General features: G+C 41.8%; 1 protein-coding gene across 3 annotated transcripts in view; it reads right to left on the bottom strand.

Annotated features, from left to right (window-relative positions):
- ptk2 (protein tyrosine kinase 2) overlaps positions 1-13,359 on the bottom strand; it is a 42,994-nt gene that overhangs the window by 8,948 nt on the left and 20,687 nt on the right. For 2 of the 3 annotated variants that reach the window (XM_022753455.1, XM_022753456.1), the window contains 4 exons: positions 9,268-9,379; positions 3,060-3,137; positions 2,710-2,898; positions 1,866-1,991 (listed from right to left, as the gene is read on the bottom strand). In XM_022753455.1, the coding sequence (XP_022609176.1) occupies positions 1,866-1,991; positions 2,710-2,898; positions 3,060-3,137; positions 9,268-9,379 (505 nt within the window). Of the gene's footprint in view, positions 1-1,865; positions 1,992-2,709; positions 2,899-3,059; positions 3,138-9,267; positions 9,380-11,940; positions 12,023-13,359 lie in introns of those variants that run through there. The other variant, XM_022753454.1, reaches the window with a different exon arrangement.

Here is a 13,359-nt window from a genome sequence, read left to right as displayed (position 1 = left end):
GGAGAGGAGAAAAGGGGGGGAGGAGGGATAGAGCATGTGTCAGTGTGTGAGCTCGTCTACCCTTCTTTCCCAAAACCTTCCTTTCTCCTCCCTTTCTCTCGCCCCTCCCTGAAGTGACAGTGTTACAAAAACCAGCCAGCCTATAACACACACTTTACACACACACACACACACACACACATATATGTATATGCCTCCCAAGCTTTTCAGTAATCTTGTCTGTTGTCAGTTAGTGGTTGTGGGTCAAAGACAGACTGTTGACTGGGCTGTCAGATTCTGTAAACCTATCATTAGCCTGGAATTCACACAGGCCACACCTGCCTACAAACTTTCTCTCACACACACACACACACACACACACACACACACACACACACACACACACACACACACACACACACACACACACACAATAAAATTCTTGAGCAAAAACCCCAGACATCCTTCAATCAGTGTTCACGGAAATATGCATCCTACAAGAAACGTTTCCTCCCTTTTGGCCCCATCATCCATGTCGAGGGTCCCTCCATCAAAACATTTCACATTTTTCACGCTTTATCTAAGACACAGCAACAAACTCTGCATTCATTGATCTCTATGTGAGTTTGAGAAGAAGCTGTAGTTGCTAGCAGGTTGTGATAACGAACATTGAGAAACTAACAACCAGGTTCCACTGCTAACATAAACAGGGGAGATGGTAATTAATATTCTGAATTGAAAGTAGGTGATCGTCGGTCAGTGATTATAGAGTATGGCACACTTTTCTTCAGCACAACATGGTCTATGGTAGTGTGAATGGAAATATATGCAGGTACTGGAAGTGTAGAAAAGTCACAGAGGATTGTCAGTTGTCAGTGTTGTAACTAACAGCACAACCAACTGTTGAGTTGTTGAGGCTCTAGTAGGAACTTAATGCCCTAATTTATGAGGAATTTAAATGTGGTAATGTAGCGAGAAACTATGTGAGCTTATGAGGATTAGATACTGTGCATAACAGTACTTAAGTGTAGGTGCCTGAGGCAATTGATCAAATGAAGAAAAAAAAAAAACCAAAAGCTAATTTCAACTTTAATGGATATAGTAGTAACATTTTCCATCCCATGGTAAGCCTCCAAATATTGTGGTTCTTAAGTGATCCCAGAAAATCCTCCTTTTACTTTCACTTATCCTAGAAAATCAGCAGCACCACTATGTCAGTGGCGCTTAGAAAAGGGTGAAGATTCAATGTCTTGCTCAAGGACAATGCAGCAGGTTTAAACACACGTTCAAAACTTTTAGTTAACCAATTATATTATCACTGCGACTGCAGCTGAGAACTTTCACTACTATAGGTACAAATGTAATTTTTATCAGGACTGAAGTATCATTTTATTTGGAAATTTAAGTGATCACAGCTTTCAGTCTTATTTTAGCTTTTATATCTAATTGAATTGACATCAAAAGGACAATTAAAGGACCCTAATGAACATATGAATATGTTTGTCTTTGATAAGGAGTTTCAGAGAGTCCATTAACACATATACAAAAACACAACAACATGCATCTTGGAACTTAAAAAAAAAAAACCCTCAACAACACAACCAACAAGTCAATGATGGCAACTAAGCAAGAAAGCTGTGCATTGCAGGTAACGACATCACACTGTACCATGCACAACAACACGCCAGCAGAGACTCGAGAGTCTTATGATGTAGCTGTTTCTCTATGAACCTCCCTGCAGTGACACTTTCCCGGTTGTGCAGATATATATTTGTAGTTAATGTAGCTCTTACATTTGAAGTTAAATGTTCTCTCACATTCTTAGTATTGTGTACGTATTAACTGTGTGTGTATGTATTTTCCACTGTGTGTGCCGTGTGTGTTACCAGCAGCCTTTCCTCCTGTTCCAGCCACCTCTGATCCTCCTCCATCTGCTGTTGTTGTATCATCAGCTGTTCCTCCATTAACAGGCACTGCTGGCCTACACACTGCTGCATGTCTACTGCCCTGTCCTACACACACACACACACAAACACACAAACAAACATGCAACAAAAGACAAGGCGTAGCAACAGACATGCACACCACCACAGGGACACACACACAAAGTCACAGATGACGAGAGACATGCACATACACACAAACATAAACACAAACACAGGACATGGAGACAGGCAGACACATACACCAGACTGATGAGAGGCTGAACTGAGGTGATAGACACACACACACACTAAAAATAATGGGTGTCAATGGGCCACTGATTTGTACTATTTTAATATTTGGATAATTAATTAAATTTGTTTGAGTTATGCAAGTGTTCAATCACAATACCTCCTCGCAGAATGATCAGTCTCTTTTACAGAAAGTAAAAAGGATCTTAATATTTAACCACTCAGAGCTGGACTTGCAGATTAAAGTCTTGAAAATTAAAAACATAACAACATACATATAAAACATATATAAAAAGAGAGCTTTTTGAAAAGCTATTCACTATTTTGATCAGCTGTCAACATGACATGAGTATGAACGGCTGTGAGTTAGACTGGGTAAGGATCAGCTTGCTATGTGTTTTACTTGACAATCCTGTCATGACATATTTGTGTGTATGCGTGTGTGTGTGTGTGTGTGTGTGTGTGTGTGTGTGTGTGTGTGTGTGTGTGTGTGTGTGTGTGTGTGTGTATGCGTGTGTGTGTGTGTGTGTGTACGGGTATGAAATTGGTCTCCTACCTCCATCGCAGAGCCCCATAGTGCCATGTCCTGTCCATGAGGCTGGGGAAGGTGCTGCATGTGCGAGTGTGTGTGGACGTGGTGGCGGGGGTGTGTGTGGGCGTGGTGTGTGTCCAGCATTGCTGCCTGTGGGGGGTACAGGGCGCTGGGCACAGAGGGGAGGGTGTGAGGGCCGGGGTACCCTGCCATCTGACACAGGGAGGGAGGACAGAGACAAATGTTAGTCTTTCATCAGTCATCTTTGAGTTCTTCTAGTCTTGATTACTCTGAACACTTTGTATGAAATTATATCACAATTTAAATTCTGCCATTATATACAAAATGCTACAGGAGCAGAAGAGTCTACATACCTGGTAGTGTCCCGGATGCTGGGGACTGGGGTAAAATCCATCACTTGAGCGAGGACTGGGATAGCCTGGTCTACTCGGCTATAGACAGAGACAGAAAGAAAAGAGAAAAGAGAGAGAGAGAGAGAGAGAGAAAGAAGGAGAGAAGGATAGACAGATGGATGAAGCAAAAGAGAGGGAGAGATTGAGGAATAGAAAGACAGAGAGGGAAAAACAAAAGATTAAATATTGTTCATTTTTTTCTCCAAACTGAACGTTAGAAGACGAGACACCGGGTCATTCAGACAATCAACACACAAACCTCCGGGAGCTGTTTGTGTGGCTGGGTTAGCTGTCAATCAAAAAAGGGACCACCCACTGGGCTGCAAGTCCAGCAAGCTGTTAGTTGAACTGGCATGAACTACTGTCCCTGTGTTACAAACATCAACATCCATGGATGACCGGTATACACTATGTTAAATTCCTGGACTAGCGATCACTGGGAAATCTGGTTAGATGTGATGCAGGTGTGTAAACAGTGTGTTATGGTTGCATGTTCACCAAAGACCCCTATTTCAAGAACAAATTCTTTTCTAATTTGGATGAATGGATGTACTGTTGCTGATGAGGCTGAATGACAGAAGTGTAAAATATTTCTAAACAGCATAAGAAATGGGATTTTTCCAACTGTGAGGCATTTGTAATGCAAGCTGCTGCTGCTGCTGCTGAATGCTGTTGGCCAAAGAACAGGGTTTAGTAGACTGATACTGGAGTATATATATATCCTATTCTTTTCTATTCCTTTGGTTAGCACTTGTAGCTAAAAACAGAAGTCCTTGGTGAACCCACAGCCTTGTTTCCTCTGTTGGTTTCTGGTGAATTTTTGAGATGAAGTCGTTAAAAGCTGATGAACAGTTTCCCCTCTAAGAATGACTGGAGACATTTTTCTGAATGATTTGAAGTCTAACACAGAGCTGGTGTCTAGCACAATATTACTGTAACTTCTACCTTCCACAGTCTCTCATAGTAGCTTTCTCTGGACCACACCTCCGACAGCAAGACAGACACAAAGACACACAGGGAGGGTGGGAGACAGACAGCAAAGAAAGACAGGAAAGGTTGACAGGGAGGGAGACAAGGAAAGGAAAAAAAGTAGGAAGGGAAGGACAAAGAGAAGCAGACAAAACAAAGAAACTGAAGACGAGACAAAAGGGAGCTTCAAACTTTCAGACACAGAGTCATACCAACAGACAGAAACATACAGCATGTTTGTGGACATGCACACTCATGGAAGGACACAAGTTTCCTACTCAAGAAGAAAATTATATCTTTAAAGTCTCAATCTGCCCCAGATTCACAGCCCTGTCTCAGTCAGTCCATGTGAAGGGAGGTTTCCCTGGGAATACCCAGTTTAAAAATAGAAAGATAAACACAGGGACAACAGACAGAAAGACTGGAGGTTAATCAGACAGGACTGTCACACCAGTAGAAAACAGAAATCTGTCTGTCTCTATCTGGAGACGTGTGGATGAATATCTGAATGTAAGGATTAACGACCAAAATCGTAGAACTGCAGTGCCAGGAGATTCAGGTCCAGCTCGTCACTTACAGGAAAAACAAGTAACAGCAGCAGAAGTTTACACCTGCAGATGTGCCAATGCACACCATCTACTGGCAAGGACAATAAGCTGATACAGTGTTGGGACTTGTGGTACCCTGTTTGCTACAAACCAGTTCCCTGTCTGATAGAAATGTATGGCTTTGTGTGTGTTAACCAGAAATCCTCAAGCCACAGCTATGAGGGCAGAACACACCACTGTATTTTAAATGTGTCACTACCTTCAGCATTTCAACTGACTGCATAAATTAAAAATGCAGCGATTTCAGGGCAGCCAACACAGTGATTGAGATTCTTTTCTAAAATGAACCTGCTGCTGTGAGGCACTTACCCTCACATTCCCTATATGTTACCAGCATGTATCATAACTCCATGAAACATTTTAGGAATGTTGTGTAGCACAGTGTAATTAAGATTTTTTTTTTTCGCTTCATGTATCACTTTGAGGCACAATTCATCGACTCCCACACAGACACATCTATCACCATAATAAGGGTCACAGTGCTGTGCAAACATACAGCAACATGGTTCTGTAACAGCGACGTCTCAGTGATAACAGGAATGGATCTTGGCTGTTGCAGGGATTTAACTTGTGACCTGTCCTCCTGCTGCCTTATACAACTAAACTGTATTTTTGCTTTCAATCACTCATCTCTGATTGTAACAGTATTTCTTGCTTTTCTTTTTCTTATTTACTCTTGAGCTAGGGTGCTGTTACAGCTCCGAGAGAAGGCTGAACGTTCACCCTAAAACGGAGTCACCTACAAAAACAAGCTCATGTGTGGCACCACTGGCCAGCACCCAACAGCTAGGTCAAGGTGACAGAGAGCTTGCTCTGTATAAACAGGCTTAAGTAGAGAGAGACCTTTTAGCTAGGTCTTCATGTATTTATAGCAACTGTCTCAAACACAGGCTTAACACTTATGAGCTTCAGTTGTATATGCAGTAAATCCATGTGGCAGAATGCAGATCCATAGCATTATAGTGAATTGTATTGTATGTTTCAGTAGTTGAAAGTTTCCTCTTGGACACATATGAGACCTGCAGCTGGAGAGAGGAAAAGTTGCTGCGTTACAGCATTAGTTCTGGACTTTAGGTTCCACCTAGTGTAAAAAATGGTTTGAACATGCTTACTGAGCTCATTCCTCGTCATTTAAATTCCAGTGAAATTTAAAAGCTGACCACAAGATTTTTTTTTGTGAATTCTGCGACTGTTTGCTTTTTCTGGCTTATCCATGAAATACTGTATCTAAGCTCCATGTTTGTGAGGCGAGTCGGACACTTAGTCCAGTGGAATTAGGATTTTACACAGGCATCCGGAGCAGGCTTGAAATAGGGCGCAATAATCCGAGGACACGTCAACACAATGCCTGACACAGACAAACACAAACGTATGTAACTACATTCAATCATGACGGAGGACATTTAAACAGCGTGTCCCTCAGGTCCTAAAGCATGCTACCAGTCTAGGCACAAACATGCTGATTGCACTGTCACTGGCATCAAAATCACTGCACTCGGTTATAATCGATGATTCAAAGTTTAGAGTGAGTTTAGTCATAGATGATGACTATGAAAGCCATAAATCAAAAAATGTTGCAACATTTTTTTTGACAGTGGACTTCTTTTCCGTTTCCTTGTGTTCAGCCAAAACAAATTTGACTAATGTGTTCTTATTTCAGTATGTTTTTCTTTTTCAAGCAGCTAATTAAACCAAACTGTACTTATTTTTAACTTTGGCTGTCATGTGGTGGATAGAGAGAGAAAAGAAACCTGGGAATGAACCAGTGTCCTGAACCCAGTAACCGGCCAACTGTTAAATAAGCACCAATGTCAAAGAAAATCAAATGTTTAAGGTCCTGAAAACATATACATATCACAATGAAACAGATAATACCTAAGGATGTGTTTTTCCAATCTTTATCTTTGATTCTTGCTTATTTAGTTATGAATATTTAATATTATACAGAAAGATTTAGATGTGAAACCAAGTTATCAGGGGCTGTAAGAAAAGATCTCTGCGAGTGATGTTTCTGTCAAATTCTGCCAAATTACTGGATGGCATTTTTTATCTTAGCACCACGAGTGGCCAAATGCAGACAACATGTGGACAGAATTAAAATATTCAAAGTGGAAATCTTCTTATTTCAAAAGACAAAACTCAGCTTTGGTGATTTCAATCACAATCATATAAGAAATGTATCTACCTCCAGGAGCCTTAATAGATCAAATTTCGATATGATGTTTTTTTGTACCTGGACCTGCAAATCTTTGAATCAGGATTATTTTTAAATCCCTCTGGACATTTATCAAAGGCTCCACAACCAAGACTGTTGCAACCTTCTTTGATACAGACAAACAGGTTTGTTTTAATGATTAAAAACAGCTTTAGAGCAGTGTAGCAGTACACCACCTGCCTTCAAGGGTCTGGACATGGGTCTTTGAGAGCAGGGGATGGGAAATGGCGTGTGAGTAGTTACAGGGAAGCTTGGTATTTGACTGGGTGGATGAGGGTTACTGGAGGGCAGAGTATAGGGAGTGAGAGGAGTAGGACAGACCAGCGGGGGCCTCCCACATGACTGCACCGCACGGTGTTGGGTCTGGGGGTCAGGGTCAGGTTGGAGTGGGGTACTGGGATTAGTTTGGCAGCCAGGATGAAAGCTGGGCAACAGTGGGATTTTAAGATTAGAATTTGACTCCTGCTGGATGTTTTGGAGGGTGAGGGGACAAACGTTTGACATCCTGCTGGGCAGAGAGTTAAGGTTAGGACTGGATTGGGAAAGGAGAGGAGAGCGGTGCCTGGGGCGGCAGTGGGAGTCGTTTGACGTTGGCTGCGATGAACAGAGCAGGCGGCTGTTAGTAGGGGAATTTATCTTGTGGGGGCAGCTGCCACTGGACGTGCTGTCTGAATCTGTGTGAGGTGGAGAACAGAGGTTAGTTTGAAACTGTAGGGACTCGGGATTCAACCTAGTGTGGTGTGGAGAGAATGAACGATTGTAGTAAGTGGCGTTTTGAAGAGGAAGTGATTGAGGCTGAGCATTGGGAGAAAAGGAAAAGCGATGGGGAAATTGCAGAGGTGATGAGCAGAGTGGAGGAGTGGGTAGGTGAGAGGAGGTGCAGGGAGATGAAGGATGAGGGTTTCCGAGGCAAAGGGAAAGCTGGGAGGCAAAGTGCTGGTTTTCATGGCAATGGTGGTGAGAAGAAGGAGTGGAAAGGCAATCTTGACTGAAGGTGGTCTGCAGGGAGGGACGACGGCTGGGCTGCAAACAGAAAGACAAAGGTAGAGGGGGGACAAATGGAAATAAAAAAGGTATCATAGAAGACACAGACATGTAGTGGACAGGTGAGAAAGACGGGGATGAGATGGAGTACAGACCAAAATATGCACGACTGTAACCAAAGCCACACAGAGATTGAGCCTCGAAAGAGCAATGTGCAATGAGCAATGTTTCTGAACCGTCAGCAAAGCTTTCAATTCCCTTAACAACATTTTTTTTTTTGACATTTTTGTTGTCAAATTAAACAAATGCAACATTCATTTACATTGGAAACCAAGTTTAATTTCAAGCATGGGCAACTACATTACTGAAGTTATAAAAGAAAAAAAACAAACCATCTCAATCTCATTAACTACTGTTGAAGACATATGGCTTTAACTGTGACCAAAAGAAGCAGGTAACAGATGCTAACAGCAGGGGCATCGGGGCAGTGAGTGAGGGTGAAGCAGCCAGCAGCTGGGGCAACAAGCTGTGAGCTGTGGGATGGTACTAGTGGAGGAGGGGGTGGGGTGGAGTTTATGGTCTTACAAAGAGAACAATCTAAGAACTAATGTCATATTTGTAAAAGGTAATTATTCAAGAAATCAACCTTGTTCACACATTTGAAGGGAGCTAGTTAGAAAAATACATCTTGTTCCAGTTTTGGATAATTTTCCACAGCATGTGCTGAGAGTTTGTGGTCAGGGGCTTGAATATGCATATTACAAAAAGCATCAATATATATCGTTCGTTCGAATCTACTGAACTGAAATACTAACCTCAACCCGCCCACCTCAGGGTGATTATACGGTGACATACAGTATAAGACAAAAAAATGCCTGCACAGCGGCTTTTCACAAACAAACAATAATACATTTATAATATCTAAAAGCTGCCAAATGTGTGAAAATGTGACATAAAAGTCACATGATCAGTGGTATTATGACCAAAACATTCACTTTCCTGTCACATTTAATTCACCTGAAGAGTCTCTTCTTTTTTGTGTGAGGGAATTTTTCCCATGCTATGGGACTTAGCTACACCCATCTGACACTCCTCCATGAAAAGCCTGGATTCAAGAGCTCAAACCCTTTTAGATTTGTTTTTCTTAACTTGATTATCATTGCGAGAAAAAACCCCTCTTGACAACTGACCTCAGCAAGATCCTGCAGAATTAGCTGAGCGTCTAAATATTTATGGTGGCCACTTATAATCATGTGTAATGCAGCAAAGTCAACAAAAAAATATATCAGCAACTCCACATGAAACCAAATTAGATAGGCTGGGACTATGTGTGGTTACCGCACTCAGACACAAACAGACTCGGAGACACAGACCCATTTGATGTATGTCTTACCTTTGGCGGGGCTTCATCAGACCCTCCTGAGTCCCAAGAAACAGTGACCTGCCTCCTCATCTCCATCCTGCTCCTCTCCTTCTGCTGGAGCTTCTCCTCCTCTAAGATAGTGCTGGAAACAAGGAAAAAGACCATGTAACACAAAAATGCTGCTTGTGTCTTTGTTTGTTTCTGCTGAACTATCACCTCTTAAAATCCAGCGGAAGAGGCAAAAAGAAAGCTTATAGGTGATAAATAGATAGGGCTGTCTCTGTTGCAATCTCTAGAAGAAATAAAAAAAACAAAAAAAACCCAAAACACATTAATCACTTATAACAGGTGCCGCTAATATCCATTTCTAAACGTGAAGAACGTCAGAGGAGACTACAAGATAATGCCACTTCCATCTTGCCCACCATTTTCTGTCAGGTCTCATCTTGACAGGTACTTCATGAAATATTCAGACACAACAACCACATGACCTGGAAAATATGAGGTACCAACACTTCCTCAACAGAGACTGGTTTTTAAGAAGCAAACTGTCAGCTTACGTGTTTTTCTACCTCTCGCTGTAAAGATGAAAACTCCCAGACAAGCCCATAAGCACACACACATCGTTCTATGTGTCAAAGTGTCACTACCACACAAACTCGTGCATACAGAGTGCTCCTCACACACTGTTTGTACAGAGCGTCAAAACACAAACTACTAGAGTCAGAAGAAAAACAAATTCCATTTGGTTATGAAATGTCTTATTGCTCAGTCTCTTACTACCACTACAGTTCATCCCTGAACGCTCGTAACTCCCAACACTGCTCCGTGTGCCAATACTGACAGCTACACTAATAAAAACTATTTGGCGTCAGATGCTTGAATAACTCAATTTTGATTCTCGCCATCTACTCAACGTCAGTGCTGGAATGGTCAGCTGTTATGTTGCAACGTATAATTTAATTTCAATATTTACGTCTTAAAAAGAGTTTGTAAATGTTTCAACTTTTACCCTTCATTGTGTAGTCACAGTAACTACTGATACCATCTCTTTGCTGTGCCAGACAAAACTGAAACTAGAACTAAATCAGTAAATCTTTGAGTAACGTCGCTTAAGAAATGAACAAATGAACAAACTGAATCACTTGGAAACTCAGTAATGTCCCACGCCCCAAACCAAGCTTTTTATAAAGGACTAATGTAGCCAAAGATACCACACTGAATTTACCCCTAAAATTACTTACACTGACCCGTTCCTGGGAAAACTGCTGCTAAACCAAACGCAGATTCCCAGAGAGAGGAGCTGCTGCTGAAGAGCTGATGGTCCCACAAAAGTGAATGGTTCAACAATCCAACACACGCGCACACACACACACACACACACACACACACACACACACACACACACACAAACACACTCTTTCTGCCCTCCTTCCCTCAACAAGGGTATGAGAGCTATTTCTAGTAACATCATTACCCTCCTGTTCTGTTGTCTCCTGCTGTGTGTGTGTCTGTGTGTGTCTGTGTGTGTATGTGTGTGTATCCTTGCACCTGTCTAAATCCGTCTACTGACAGGTTTAGTCACACACATTTGTACAAGAATCATCACTAAAATATTTAACAAGCAAAGCATTTACTAACAGATCCATCAATGAATCTGCAAACCCCGCCTCACAGTTTAACAGTAAATGACGTCATATATCCGTACGATGATAACTGATGATAACTTCAGCACCTGGCAACATCAACACTAACTGTCTCCTCCCCCACCTACACAACGCCACCACCTGGAATAACAAGGCCTGGTTTATTTACTCAGGCTGGGCCGACTGCACAATCTTGGACTTTTCAGCAACGCCCTGCCTCATTTTCACGTAGCTCTCACCTGTTAGCTGCCCAGTAATGACTGCTACTGATGACCACTGAGCAGCACACTGAGCTGTAAACAGCTGCTAATAAAGAACATAAAGACGACGTGCAACAATGTTAACATGAGATGTTATACTCCGAAGACAACGGCTCAGCTGATTGGACTGAGGGTAATCAATAGTCCGTTCCCTGATTTCATCATGGGGGACAACAAAAAAGAAAAATCGTTTTAATTCATTCATTTTAATTATTCATTAGCTGATGTAAATTTAATTATGAATAATTGCATGCATGTCATATAGCAGTCTCTACAATGTGTTTAAATGATGGAACTGAAATACAGACTTCACATTTTATGTTTAAATCAGGCTGAAACTAATGGCAGCAAGCATCCACCCTACTGAAGTGCTCTTGAGCAAGACAATAAAATCCTTTTGTTCTTGTTAAAGGATAAATGTGTTACTATGCCACTGCTGCAGCAAGGACACTTTTTACAAACCAGTACGGACATGAGGGATAACTACAGAAACCATTTCAATGTACATATGTGTATGTGAATGTTATTTTAAGACAGACTTGATAAAATAATAACCCATCCTTTAAGTAGGACATGCGAAAAGACACATTTCTTCTTGAGGATCAGAAGAAGAGAGGCAAACAATCAGCTATGAATTATGTTTAAGAGACATACAAAATGGCTGCTCAAAAACAGCTTTTGACTTAACCCACAGATACTACAGCATCCACTGAAGGCAGCACACTTGTACACATAAACACAGGCTGATAACACTACATTTAGAAAAGCGTAATGAGACAGAAGAGCCCATACTTTACCTATCGAAAAGGCCTATCCGACAGCACTGGAGTATTTCAAGTGAAGCCCTTTTAGGAGAATATCGTAGCCTCTAAAGTGATGATGGGCCAGCAGCACTCAGCACTGATACGCTACTGAAGGTCAACATGAATAACTCCAAAGGATCCCAGCAACACGCAGCAGATAAAAACCTACTGTTCCCTGCAGCTGAACAAAACCCCACTAGACCTCACTAGCTACAGTGCATCACCACACATAGACTTCACTATTAGGATAATAAGGCCTGAAAATTAGGAGCCTTGATCCGCTAGCTTTGACCATGGGAGCACCGAGCTACAGTGGTGCTTGCTTGCCTTTTTCCTTGCTTCTTTCATTCTCTCTCTATTCATTTTCTCTCTCTCTCTCTCTCTCTCTCTCTCTCTCTCTCTCTCTCTCTCTCTGTTGGAAAGCTGTAGCTCCTGGCAGCTGCCCACTGTGTAAACACACACACACACACACATACACACACACACACATTGGTCTGCAGTCTAGGAAAACTGTAGTAGTAGCTGAGAGCTGCATATTTGGCAGGAGAGACCTATAATTGATATTATGATATAAAAGCCAGCCAGACTGAAAGTAAACCAAACTGCATAACCTTATATGGCATGAGTTTCTCCTATTAATAGTCAGTGACCACAGTGAACATGGTCAATATTGACTTGGTTTCCAGGACACTGGATGAGGCACATTAAGGGTCCTCACTATTTCTTCATGCCAAGGCATCATAGTCAATTAGAGTAAATGTTCTTAATTTTGTCAGCTTAGCACCCAAATGCAGATCACATGTACTTTTCCACACTGGGTTTTCAGCCCATTAAAACATACAACCGCAAACATACTGTACATGTGTCAAGTGAGCGGGACCTCCGTGATGTTCAAGGCCTGTAACTCATTCGGAACCAAAAAAAGAAAGTGAGCTCAGGAGGACACAATGAAAAGGTGAAAGAGTTCAGGAGGAGAGGATGAAAAAAAAGAGAGCAGAAAAGGTAGAGTTTGGAAAGACTGTAAGAGGAGTAGAATTAGGGGGTGAGAGAGGAAAGCTGACATGGAGAAAAATTGGAAGAGGAATCATGGAGGAATTTAAGGTGTGAGTCATGCTGGTTTTAAGCAAACTCATAAAACCACAGGAGTTAAATATGCACTCTTATTTTCCTGTTTCTGTGTATGTTAGACAGAGAGAGAGGGAGAGGGAGAGAGAGAGAGAGGGAGAGAGAGAGAGAGAGAGAGAGAGAGAGAGAGAGAGAACAACACAGAGTGAGAATGTGCATGTTGAAGGAAACAATGATGGCATCTTGCTGTGCTCCTGAAACTTGCGTTGCTTTACTTAGGTCTATGAGTACAAAAATGTGTTTCAAGCTGCAACATTACCAATGTGAGGTACAACGTAAAAAAAGACA

The sequence above is a fragment of the Seriola dumerili genome, unplaced genomic scaffold (genome assembly GCF_002260705.1).
Source record: "Seriola dumerili isolate Sdu_G_001 unplaced genomic scaffold, Sdu_1.0 BDQW01000191.1, whole genome shotgun sequence".
Taxonomy (NCBI): domain Eukaryota; kingdom Metazoa; phylum Chordata; class Actinopteri; order Carangiformes; family Carangidae; genus Seriola; species Seriola dumerili.
This window is presented reverse-complemented; position numbering and strand designations above follow the sequence as displayed.